Consider the following 13060-nt stretch of genomic DNA (forward strand, 5'->3'; position numbering starts at 1 on the left):
TCCCATAAACCGAACTTGTGTAATTAAAGCACATTTTATATTAAAGCATGTTATAGAAAAACATTCCACAAGTAAATGAACATGGAAGTGTAAGAATAAATTTTGTGATTAAAAAGGCATATATTTTCAAATAAATCTTTTACTATATGGCCATGTTTAAATCTTGACTTTGGCTTTAGAGTAGGGAAATCTGGATTTCAATTTTGGTTCAGATACCTTTTTAACCACTCTGAGTAGAATATAACATTTATGAAATTAGTATAATCATTATTCTATCAAAGGAGATTTGGAGTACCAAACGAATTGACCAATGAAAGTAGAGTTCCCCACCATGGAAGAAAATGTGTCCTATTCATCTTAAAACTTTTCCCAAGTATAGAAACAAGAAAGCATCCAAAGCAAGCGAGAAACAAGCTAACTTCTATACCAATATCTGATTAAGAAAAGTGGTTAAACTGATGAAGCACTATTCTAAGCATTTTTCATAGATTATCTGCAATCCTCACAATAACAGCCAGTAAGTGATAGAGCTGGGACTCATCTGGCACTGACCCATGTAATCTTACATTACATTCACAGCCTCTTAATAATAATCATTCTTAGATGGCTGGGACAAAACTTATATACAAAAGTAAGGAGCTTTCTGTGTAAAAATAATAACCAATCAAAAATATAATGGAAAAATAACAAAACAAAGAGAAAAGATATCTAATATGCTTCAAAAGAAGTTTAGATGAAGAAAACATTAAAATGCAACTAAAGAGGGGTGCCTGGGTAGCTCAATTGGTTCAGCATCCGACTTTGACTCAGGTCATGATCTCATAGTTTGTGGGTTCGAGCCCTCCGGTGGGCTTTGTGCTGACAGTTCAGAACCTGAAGCCTGCTTCAGATTCTGTGTCTCTGCTCTCTCTCCCCCTCCCCTGTTCATGCTCTGTCTCTCCCTCTCAAAAATAAATAAACATTAGAAAAATAAAATAAAACGTAGGGGCACCTGGGCGGCTCAGTCGGTTAAGCATCCGACTTCGGCTCAGGTCATGATCTCGCAGTTCCTGAGTTTGAGCCCCATGTCGGGCTCTGTTCTAACAGCTCAGAGCCTGGAGCCTGCCTCTGATCTCTGTCTCCCTCTCTCTCTGCCCCTCCCCCACTCTCTCTCTCTCTCTTTCTCTCAAAAACAAAATAAACATTAAAAAAAAATTTTTAATAAAATAAAATGCAACTGAAGAAACTAGAGACACTTAATAAATTAAAAGATATAACCTATTCTTGGGTGGATAGATATTAATTCTGTATTAATACATGATCTCTACAACAATAACAATAGGCCTCTTTATTAAGAACTACTCAAGGAGTACCTGGCTAGCTCAGTCAGTTAAGCATTTCACTCTTGGTTTCCACTCAGGTCATGATCTCACAGGAGGTCGAGCCCCACCTAGGGCTCTGTGCTGATGGTGCAGACCCTGCTTTGGATTCTCTCTCTCCCTCTCTCTGCTCGTACCCTGCTCGTGCACATGCACATACACACACTCTCCCTCTCAAAACAAATAAACATGTGTAAAACAAAAAACAAAGAGATATATACACCCCTATGTTCATCACAGTATTATATACACAGTCAAGATATGCAAGCAACTTAAGTGTCCATGTATCCATCCATACATAAATGGATAAACAATACATATACATATATGTATATTTATAAACACACACACATACATACATACATACAATGGAATATTATTCAGCTGTAAAAAAAAAAAAAAAAACAATGAAATCTTCCAATTTAGCAATGTGGATGGGCCTAGAGGGTATTTGCTAGGTGAAATAAATCAGACAGACAAAGACAAATATCATGATTTCACTCACATGTAGACTCTAAAAAACAAATGAACAAACAAAATAGAAAGAGGCTCATAGATACAGGAAACAAACTGCTGGTTACCAGAGCTAGAAGCACTCATGGGAATGAGAGAAATAGGAGAAGAGGATTAAGAGGCACAAACTTTCAGGTATAAAATATAATTCATGGTGATGTAATATACAGCATAGGGAATATAGTCAATAATATTGTCATAACTTTGTATAGTGACATACAGTAACTACACTTATTGTGGGGATCATTTCACATCTATAAAAATATCAAATTGCCATGATGTACATCTGAAACTAATAGGACGTTGCATGTCAATGATACTTCAATAAAAAATTAAATATATGCATATATAAAATCTAAAGATGATCTAATTAAATGATCTTTTTTTTGATATCTGATTAAAACATCATTAAAAACGTAAGGTTTTCAGATGTCATTATTTCCATTCTAAAGTGAAATTCCAATGATCTCTTTGCCAAAAATTAATGTTGAATTTTTTTTGTACTACTACAAAAGGCTTTTTAATGCTGGGATTCCTTCAAAAGCAAACAAATGACAAATAATCAGAAAAATACACTCATAACAAAGAAATGTTGCTAATTTATATGCTGCTTATACATCTTTGCATTTTTTTGTGGTATTTATCACACTGTGTTGCATGGCTAAGAACCAAGCACAAGCTTCACACGGTAAAGCTCAATAAATACTGCTGTTCATTACAAAATTAAAAAAAATAAAAAAGTACTGGAACAGGAAGAGGCACTCCTCAATGTCACCACACCCCAGGACCTATGCAGCAGGGAATACTGCGGTGGCTTCAGTATAACTCACTGCACATTAGAAATACAATTCTACCTGTGTTCAGCTCAGGCAACACAGCAAAGAAGAAGTGCATTTTGTGCATAATGGAAATGTGCTTAGAGCAATCTGCCTTCTGAAAAGTTCTTACGGCACTAGGGGATGCTGCCATCCCCAAAGTGACAGACAATTTTAAATTATGGTTTGGTTTTACCATTTTCATAGAAAAATTACTGACATTTCTCTTAAGATTGTTTTCTTGAAAAATGAGATGTTGTTACAATTACTGCAAAATAAATGAGAGTTGGCTAAATGATAACACTTAATACCTATTTTTTTCCTAGAAGAGTATTCTGTGGATCCTCAATCTAAAGAATCTGTCCATTTTCTTCCATTGTATTCTTAAATATTACAAAGCAATAAAAGTTATGAGATAGAAGAAAAGCTAGTATCAAATACCATTTTTACTTATAATTTAGCAAATAGCAAAAAGCAGAAAAATTCGTGCAGTATAACTATGGAGAAATATATATTTTCATACTTTGTTGATGGAAATGTAAACTGTATTCTTTTTATATAAAAGATATTCCAACCATAGGGAAATTTGAAAACATCTGTAAAAGTAAATATACATATACCATTCTAGATGAGCAATTTTACTTCTAGGAAGTATTCTTCTCCATATACATGCACATGTGTGCAAACATAAACTTTTGAGCATATTCACTGCAACACTGCTTGAAATGGGGAAAAATGGAAAGAATCTTCATCATAACTGTACTTAAATCATGACTCATTTATGTATACAGTATACATCTATCAAAAAATAAATAAGCAGCCTTATATATACTAGCATTAAATAATCTCAACTAAATATCCTTAAGGGGAAAAAACAGTTACAAATAGAAAACTGTGTGCATAATATACTACTCTATATAAAGAAAGGATAAGTACAGTGGCTAAGCCCAGCTCTAGTGTCAGACATTTCTAGGCTCTGCCACTTACTAGCCGTAGGCATAATAGTTTATGAATCTGTAAAGTGGGCATAATAGTAGCCCCTAGTTCATAGAACTGTTGGATGAACACATTAGTAAGGCAAAGACGGCTCGCTGATGGCCAAACACAGTTCCTCTTCATCTGTGGGCACAATAAACCATATCTGCCAGCCTCTTTTGCACTAAGGTGTGGGGACACGACTGAACTCTAGTCAATGATTGGCAGACCTGGCCTATAAAAGCCTCTCACATGCTATCCTTTATGCTCTTTGCCCTTTTGCCAGGCAGATATTAATGGCCAGGTCAGTCTCAATGACACATATGAAAGACTGCAAAGCCTCTTTTAGTTGGGGTCCTTTAATGACTCACTGGAACAAAGACTCCCTTCACCACACACACATACTGCTCACCTAGATTACTTTCCATTGGGGTTGAAGAATAACTTTTAGGGTCAATTGTCACAGCAAGCTCTTACTAAATGTTTGCTGCCATTACCACAGTTATTACTTTTTTTGTTATTAGCACATAACTTATCTCTGAAAGATAGGTAAGAAACCAGGAACAGTGGTTGCCTCTGGCAAAGGAGACTGTCAGGACTCTTACATCTCTTAAACTTTGTGCATCTGCATGTCCGATATGCATAGATCATGTCTGAATCAGCAGGCTAGCCTGTACTATGCTGTGATCAATTAGCCCTGAAACCTCAGAGTCTTAACACAGCGGAAGTTTATTTCTCATCAACACCAGAGTCTGACAGAGACCTGGAGATTCAACTGCCTGCAGCTCCTCCACAAGGTAACTCAAGAATCCAGACTGTCTCATCTGCCAACCCCTTCCCTTACCGCAGCACCGAAGGGAGAAACAGGCACACCCTTTCCTAACTGCCATTGCTGCTCCCATTTCAGGGGCACGACCCCACTGAGAACCTGAGAAATGGAGCTCAGCCCTGTGTGCTTGGTAATTAAATGTCTTGATGAATGCCCTTACTTCCCCATGACCTCTGGGGAAACTCTGACAATACAAAAGACACAGGATAAGGTTACTTTCTTGGCCATTTGCTATGCTACAATGTTTCCTTTAGCTGTGAACATACAGATTGAGGAACCTGTCTCTACAAAAGCATGATGTATGAAGGCCTAGGCTATGCCAGGTCTATCAGATAACTGATATAAGATACAACAAATAAAAATAACTAGAGCTTAGGTGTTCTTGTATCTTACACTCTATCATAAGAGCTTTGTTGTGTGCTTTCTGTTTTAATATCTCTACCCAAGAACTGCAGAAGTTCACCTCTCAGCACTCCAAATGAGAAAGTTAAATCTGTGATCAGATGCTTTCACTAGCAATATTCTCGAGTACATAAAAGGAAGGCAGGTCACTTTTCTTGAGATGAGAAGCAGTGACCAAGCTATGGTCCATCACCACACTTGTCCATCACCAGCCTCTTTTTGCCCAAATCTCCCCAGACTTCGAAAACAGAAGAGAGGTCGCACATCGCTGCTTGGACGGAGACCTCATCAGGGGCTCAGAACTAATAAGAGTAACAGCTACTGATTTCCTGATATTTATCATTAAAGAACAGCTTTTGAGCTGAAAATCTTTCTAACTGGTATTTGTCTCTTTCATTTGGTAACTCATTCAAAAAACTATTAATTTGGATGCTATCGATTAAAGGAGTATTAATTAATGATTAACTGACAATGAATTAGATATTTGTCAATTATAACATACAATACCCTTTTTAATGAGGTACAATTGACATAACATTAGTTTCAGGGGTATAATGCAATGATTCCCTATTTGTATATATTGCTAAATGAGCACCGCTCCAGTTAACATCCATCGCCATACATAGTTACAATGTTTTTTTCCTTGTGATGAAAACTTTCAAGACCCACTCCCCCAGGTACTTTCAAATATGCAATACAGTATTATTAACTTCAGTCACCATGCTGTACGTTACATACCCATGACTTTCCGAATTTCCAGTTATAAAATGAATAAGCCATACCCGTTTTTATACTGCAGAGGGCCGCCTCTCACTGACAACTGCATTGTTCAATCCCCTCGTGAAGGGTTGGGTGAAAAAGCCATCTTCCCCATCACAGTGTGCTGATAGATGTGCTGGGTCAGAAAGAGAGAAGAATGCTCTGAGGCATGCTATTCAGGGGAAAGCTTCAAGGAACAGGCAGCAATGGTTTCCTGGGATGAATTTTAGACACCTCGCAGCTTCCTGGTGGAATAACTGGCACCAGGGATGTGCGATGGAGCGGCACTTCGGGGCTGCTGCTGTCCAAGACCCGGCAACCTGCGCCCACAGAGCTGCCAGGGCCTTTCCGGATTCGCAAGGCTTTTCGGCCCAGGCATGCGCAATTCACTCCCCAGTTCAGGCCTCAGTCATCCCTCCGTTCCTCGGCTTTTGGGCCACACCCCGTTCGCATGCACCTTTCCGGGGCTCTGAGGCGAGGCACCGCTGCACTGTGACTCTGGGTTGAGGCAGCGAGGCCACGAGGATTGGGTTTTGTGTGAGAAATGGAATGAGCCAGATTCCTTTGGATCGAGTCTCGGAGGAGAGCCCGCCAGTCCCCTGGGCGCCCAGGTTTTTCTCATCTCAGCTCTCTCCTGCTAATTTCCCGTGGGAACTCCTGAGATCCCGCGAGAATAGGTTAGGACGTGTACGCCAGGCCAGGTCAGTTTGCCTCCAGCCTGATTCTGCCTATGTCTGAACGGCCGCTGATGATCAGCCTGCTCCAGTACATTGCCCTTCCATGGGGACCTGCACTTACTCCCCCTACACCTCCTAAGTTCCATAGCCCACACTGTGGGACCCAACTGCACCCTGTTTGCCTTCCTGAAAAAAAAAAAAAAGAGGGCGGGGAGGTGGCGGCAGGTATTCAAGATCTTTAGGTCACGAATTCCCGTTTTTTTAATGAACACATCAGACGGAAAACTAAATGTAAATATTGATCATTGGATCCTACTTTGCTCTTTCTCCCTCTATGGCAGAGTCATTTCCTGCTGTTCTCTTCCACATTTCCCTGTCCTCTTGCAAATCACTAGATTTGGCCAAAGGGCTATGAGCAGAAGTAAGGTGTGTCAGTTCTAAACCAAAGTATTTGGGAACCAGTGCATGGCTCTCTTTTCCTACTATGGGGACTTGGAAGCCTCCTGTTTTAGATGGCAGAGCTACGGGATATTATAGGCCTGGACCTTGGAGTCACCATTTGAAAAGGAGCTGCTCTGTAGAATTACCAGATCTGTGGTGCATTATGCATGACTGAGAAATAAATTTTTATGTGATAAGTCACTAACATTTAAAGGCATGTTTGTTACTACAACATAGCCTAGCCTAAAATAACTGAACTATTTCCAATTCTCCAATACATTTGAAAAACCTATTCCAATATAATTCAATTGACAACACATATTAAATATCTACAATATACAAATATGCTAGGTAGATAGATAACAGATACTATCCTGCATAAAGTAGATACTCCATAGAAACATTGAAAATTAGACATGGCTAGAGTACAGAAATAACAGGAGTTCTTGGAACTCCAGGAGTTTCCAAACGAATTTCAACACACCTTTATTTCATTTTAATAAACATTTATTAAATGCCTGTTATGGACAAAGCATCTGCAAAGCAGATGGCTGCAAACATGAAGACACAACTCCTGCTCTCAAAGGTCTGTCAGACCAGTGAAGGAAACAGACAAGCTAACAGACAATTACTGAAAAATGTTCTGAGTCCAGCAGTCAGCATATGAGGCCATGGGAGGGACATCTACCTCAGACTAGAAGAATCCTGGAAGGTTTTCCCAAGGAAATGATTCCTAAAGAACGATAGTTGGGGTACCTGCGTGGCTCAGTCAATTAAGTTTCCAACTCTTGATTTCGGCTCAGGTCATGATCTCAGTCATGAGATCTAGCCCCACACTGGGCTCCATGCTGCTGAGTGTGGAGCCTGCTTAAGATTCTCTCCCTCTCTCTCTCTCTCTCTCCCCCCCTCCTCCTCCCTCCTCCAAAAAAAAAAAAAAAAAAAAAAAGCTATAGTTGGATTGATTCTACTTTGCTTTTCACAGAGGACAGCTATCAAAAGTAGATGTTGCTTTTCTATTCAGTTGGAATTTGATGCATGTAAAGCAGTTGGCTCTTGAAGAAAATGGGGCAAAATTCTGACTGTACAATTCTTGGAATTTCAACCTTCTTTAATCAATCAGGAAAGAACATAAAACTCTTATCAACTCTCACTGTGAAGCCCAAACCATAGGAAATCCCACCCTTGATATGCATTTGCCCTAAATATAATTTCCTTCTGCACATTTATAAAAATGCTTCTAAAGCATATGCCCATATCCTGTATTTCTATTCCTTTGTGTAAGTTATATGTCCATATGAACATGGCTTAGAATGTTTGTGGTATTTAGGATATATAGCTTGACAATTTAGTATAGTGATCAAGAACTTGGGTTTTAAAACCAGTTTTCCAGGAGCGCCTGGGTAGCTTAGTTGGTTGAGCATCCAACTCTTGATTTCTGCTCATGTCATGATCCCAGAGTCATAGGATGGAGCACTGTGCTGGGCCCCGTACTGAGAGCGTGGAGCCTGTTTAAGATTCATTCTCCCTCCCCCCCCTCCTCTGCTCATGCTCTCTCTCTCTCTCTCTCTCTCTCTCTCTTAAATAAATAAATAAATAAATAAATAAATAAATAAACAAATATTTTTTAAAAAGTTTTTCATATCCTAGCTCTGACCATAACTAGTTTTGTGACTATAGGCAAGTTACTAAAATCAGTGTACTTTTGTTGCTTTGCCCAAGGAGAGGAGATTATTGTGGATTCTACCTCATAAAGCTGTTAGGAGGATTAAATAAGCTGATATAAGTTCCACCTACAGTACTAAGTGTTTGATGAATTAGTTAATATTGTGAGTATGGTTGTTTTGTTGTTGTCATTAACTCTATAAAGATGTTTTCATTTGGAATTTATAGTTCCAATCTAAAATTAGGTACATAGTCTTGTATGTAAAGCATAAAAATAACAAAGTTAAATGCTTGAGAAATACTATTAATAAACTAAAAAATGAATAGTGTCCCAGCATTTTCATGAAGGAAGGAATTAAGAAGGGAATTAAGGAGCTATGGTACCAGAGGAGTAGGAATATAGGAATAGGGGATTCATTCAGTGGCTTTGTGTCCTGTTTGTAAAAGGGATTCATTGCTTTGCCTATTTAAGTAAAAAGGTGCTGTTGAGAAGAATATGAACATCAACACTTTGTCAATTTCACGTCTCTGGGAGGTGCCATATTTGGAGCATGTTCTTTTCTACCTGAATAAGCAACATTGATTAAAAAACCCTAAGGTTAGGGGTGCTGGGTGGCTCAGTCAGTGAAGCATCCGACTTCAGTTCAGGTCATGGTCTCACTGTGTGTGAGTTCGAGCCCTATGTTGGACGCTGTGCTGACAGCTCAGAGCCTGGAGCCTGCTTAGGATTCTGTGTCTCCCTCTCTCTCCTCTCTCTCTCTGTCCATCCCCCACTCACATTCTGCTCTAAAAAATAAACATTAAAAAAAAATTTTTTTAACCTAAGGTTGAGAAGTCATCTGAAACAGTCCCCTAACTTTAGTCAAATTAATCTTAATTATTTCATTTTACAGATTACGAAGTGAATTCCAGAAATGTTAGTGTTATTATAAAGAGTTACAATGGGGATTAGAACTTGAAATTTCTCACTCTGGGTAAAATAGCCTCAGCAGACTTTAACTTCAACCATACAGAACCCAAAGTGTAATACCCCGGGAAACTGAAGAGGAAAATAGATCAGTTGAGTGACTATAATCCTGGAAACTAATAAATCTGTTAAACACTGTTCTGGCCCAGATTTGCTCTATGCTAACGTCCAAGTCATTTATCATTTTAGGATTTCTCATACTCTAACAATAGAAAACCAAAGCACTTTATAAGGATATTAATCCTACCTGCTTCCTGGGGATGCAATAATAATGCAAAGTTCTTTGAAATGGCAAGTACTAGAAGGAAAACTATCTGATTCAATGTTCTATTCCTATTTCAATATCAAAGCCCAATGCTGTGAGTTAAGGACAGAATGAAATCACTTGAAATCAAATGGTTGATGAAATTTCCCAAAGCCCAGCTGTATCTCATTACATCAGATCCTTTAGTTACTAGTCTTTGCAACTATTATTTAAAAAAAAAAAAAAAAATTCCCTGTCTGTTGAGACGGTAGACTGACATTCTTCCGTTCACTGTGCATTACCTCATAAACTTGGTTCGTAACATTATCCCACACCTTCTTAGATTTAATGATAGATGTGTGTACATGTGCATATGTGTGTGTGTGTGTGTGTGAGAGAGAGAGAGAGAGAGAGAGGGAGAGAATATGCACAATATTCAAAGCGAAGTGGGTGCTCACAGAATCTGAAAAACTCACTCTTTCTTCTTTTTACAGAAGGAATTCCCTCCTGCCACTTTAAATACTTTTTTCAAAAATCTTTTTTTTTCTGCTTCACTCAAACAAAAATAAAAATCTGACATAAGGATAATGGGTATTGTAAAAATGGAAGGTGAACAATATGTACACTTTAAAGCAGAGACCCATAAAGGACTGTTTAGCCCAGTTTCTACATGTTTGCTGCTATTCCACTGCAGACTCTAGAATCCTTCTGTGCAGTTCTGTACAACCACAAAGCTTCCATGAGTTTATAGAGATTTTATGTTCTAGCATATGACCTAATGAAATAACCATTCAGCTGCTATCCGCAGAAGTACAAAAGCCAACACCATCAACCCCTGGTTTCAAAAGCACCCCATTTTCCTCCATGATTCCTGTGGAATTCATTTCCTAAATATGGAATTGATAATGAATTAAGTTGATTATTTCAAAAACAGCCACAAGTTGCTTTGAGTTCTCCAAGTAATACAGAATACATGGAGTAGATGGTGGAAGTTTAGGAAAAGAGAAGCCGAACAAAAGTCTCCACCCATTGTAAGGATCAGATCTTGAGAAACTGGGAACATATGCAAATGAGCTTAAACTTTAATCTGCTGGATACTTTGAGCAAGAGATCACCATAATAAGGTATGTGCTTTAGGAGCACAGATTATGCATAAAATTCAGAAAGAAAATTCAAGAGGCCAATGTGCTATTTTGGGAGAAGTTGATGAAGAGTGAGTTTATCATTGACATTGGGGATGAAGAGGAAAGGATGAATTCAAGAGACAGTCAAGAGGTGGAAGTAAAAGAACAGGTGGGAGAATCTCAAATCCCTGGAAATTCGGTACACATTTATCTTCTGAGATTGGACAAACTACCAGAGGGTGATGCTATTCACGGAGAGAATAATTGCATGATGAGGATAAGGAATATGTACTGAACACCTACCACGTGCCAGGTGGTGTTTTAGGAGCTAGCATCACTAGGCTGAACAACACTTCTCCTTCAGTGGGCAAATGATAAACTGGTATATCCAGACAATGTAATATTATTCAGTGCTAAAAAGAAATGAGCTACTGGGGCACCTGGGTGGCTCTGTCGGTTAAGCATCTGATTTAGGTTCCGGTCACAATCTCATGGTTTGTGAGTTTGAGCCTCGCATTGGACTCTGTGCTGACAGCTCAGAGCCTGGAGCCTGCTTCGGATTCTGTGTTTCCCTCTCCCTGCCCCTCCCCCACTTGCACGCGCTCTCTCTCTCGCTCTCTCTCTCAAAAATAAACATTAAAAAAATAGTTTTAAAAAAATGAGCTATCAAGCTATGAAGAGACATGGAAGAACCTTAAATATATGTTAATAAGTGAAAAAGGCCAATCTGAAATGGCTACATGCTGTATAATTCCAATTATATAACATTCTGAAAAAGGCAAAATATGGAGACAGTAAAAAGACCAGCGGTTGCCAGGAGTTTGGAGGGAAGGAGGGACAAATACATGGAGTGCACAGGATTTTTAGGGCAGTGACACTACTGTCTATGATACTACAGTGGTCGTTATATGTCATCATACATTTGTCAAAACCTATAGACCATAAAACACCAAGAGTGAAGCCTAATGTAAACTATGGACTTTGGATGATAATGATGTGTCAATACGGGTTCATCATGTATAACAAATGTCCACTCTGGTGGGGGATGTTGATAATGGAGGAGTCTCTGCATGTGTGGGGGCAGGGGGGTATATGGGAAATCTTTGGATCTCCCTCACAACGTTGCTGTGAACCTAAAACTGCTCTAAAAAATAAAGTCTATTTTGTAAAAACTACGTCCTTTGGGAGAAAAGGGGAGCTGCATACATTCTGGGGTGGGGGGACTCACATTCCAAAAGAAAAACAAATTATAAACAAAGACAAATCATCTGACTGCCAATGAACTGAAAGGCAAAAAGAAGGAGAGGAGAGGAAGTTGTTTCTGTACTGGACTGTCAAGAGAATAAATATTACACAATTGGGTCAGAGAAGAGTATGTGTGGAATGCAGGAGATCTTCAGAATGCACATTTTACTACTCCCATGTTCTAGGATTAAAAATAATGGATACAGGGGCGCCTGGGTGGCGCAGTCGGTTGAGCGTCCGACTTCAGCCAGGTCACGATCTCGCGGTCCGTGAGTTCGAGCCCCGCGTCGGGCTCTGGGCTGATGGCTCGGAGCCTGGAGCCTGTTTCGGATTCTGTGTCTCCCTCTCTCTCTGCCCCTCCCCCGTTCATGCTCTGTCTCTCTCTGTCCCAAAAATAAATAAACGTTGAAAAAAAAATTAAAAAAAAATAAAAAATAATAAAAAAATAAAAATAAAAATAATGGATACAATATTGGATATATTATTGGATATTGGATAATATTGGGTATATGATTTCCTTTGTATATATTGGATATTTTACACACACACACACACACACACACACACACATTCTATGGAGGAAAAATACAGTCAGACAGGGGTTAGGAAATGCACAGAGTATGAGCTTGTTCTTTGAAAAAGGTGGTCATTGGGGGCACCTGGGTGGCTCAGTTGATTAAGTGTCAGACTTCGGCTTGGTCATGATCTCATGGCTCATGAATTTGAGCCTCTCTTTGGGCTCTCTGCTGTCAGCACAGAGCCCACTTCAGATCCTTTGTTCCCCTCTCTCTCTGCCCCTCCTCTGCTCAGGGGTGCAAGTGCATGCTCTCTCTTTCAAAAATAAACAGAAATAGGGGCGCCTGGGTGGCTCGGTCGGTTAAGCGTCCGACTTCGGCTCAGGTAATGATCTCACAGTCTGTGAGTTCGAGCCCTGCGTCGGGCTCTGTGCTGACAGCTCAGAGCCTGGAGCCTGTTTCAGATTCTGTGTCTCCCTCTCTCTCTGCCCCTCCCCTGTTCATCCTCTGTCTCTCTCTGTCTCAAAAATAAAT

At 39.5% G+C, this 13060-nt stretch overlaps 1 protein-coding gene across 1 annotated transcript in view; it reads left to right on the forward strand.

Moving 5' to 3' along the window:
• The first annotated feature begins 6200 nt into the window (after nt 1-6200).
• LOC147584724 (uncharacterized) overlaps nt 6201-13060 on the forward strand; it is a 36282-nt gene continuing 29422 nt past the window's right edge. The window contains 2 exon segments of the mRNA XM_086717477.1: nt 6201-6352; nt 10806-10965. Of these exon segments, the coding sequence (XP_086573603.1) occupies nt 6201-6352; nt 10806-10965 (312 nt within the window).

Source organism: Puma concolor, chromosome A1, assembly GCF_028749965.1.
Source record: "Puma concolor isolate L17-30 chromosome A1, mPumCon1.1.hap2, whole genome shotgun sequence".
Lineage (NCBI taxonomy): Eukaryota > Metazoa > Chordata > Mammalia > Carnivora > Felidae > Puma > Puma concolor.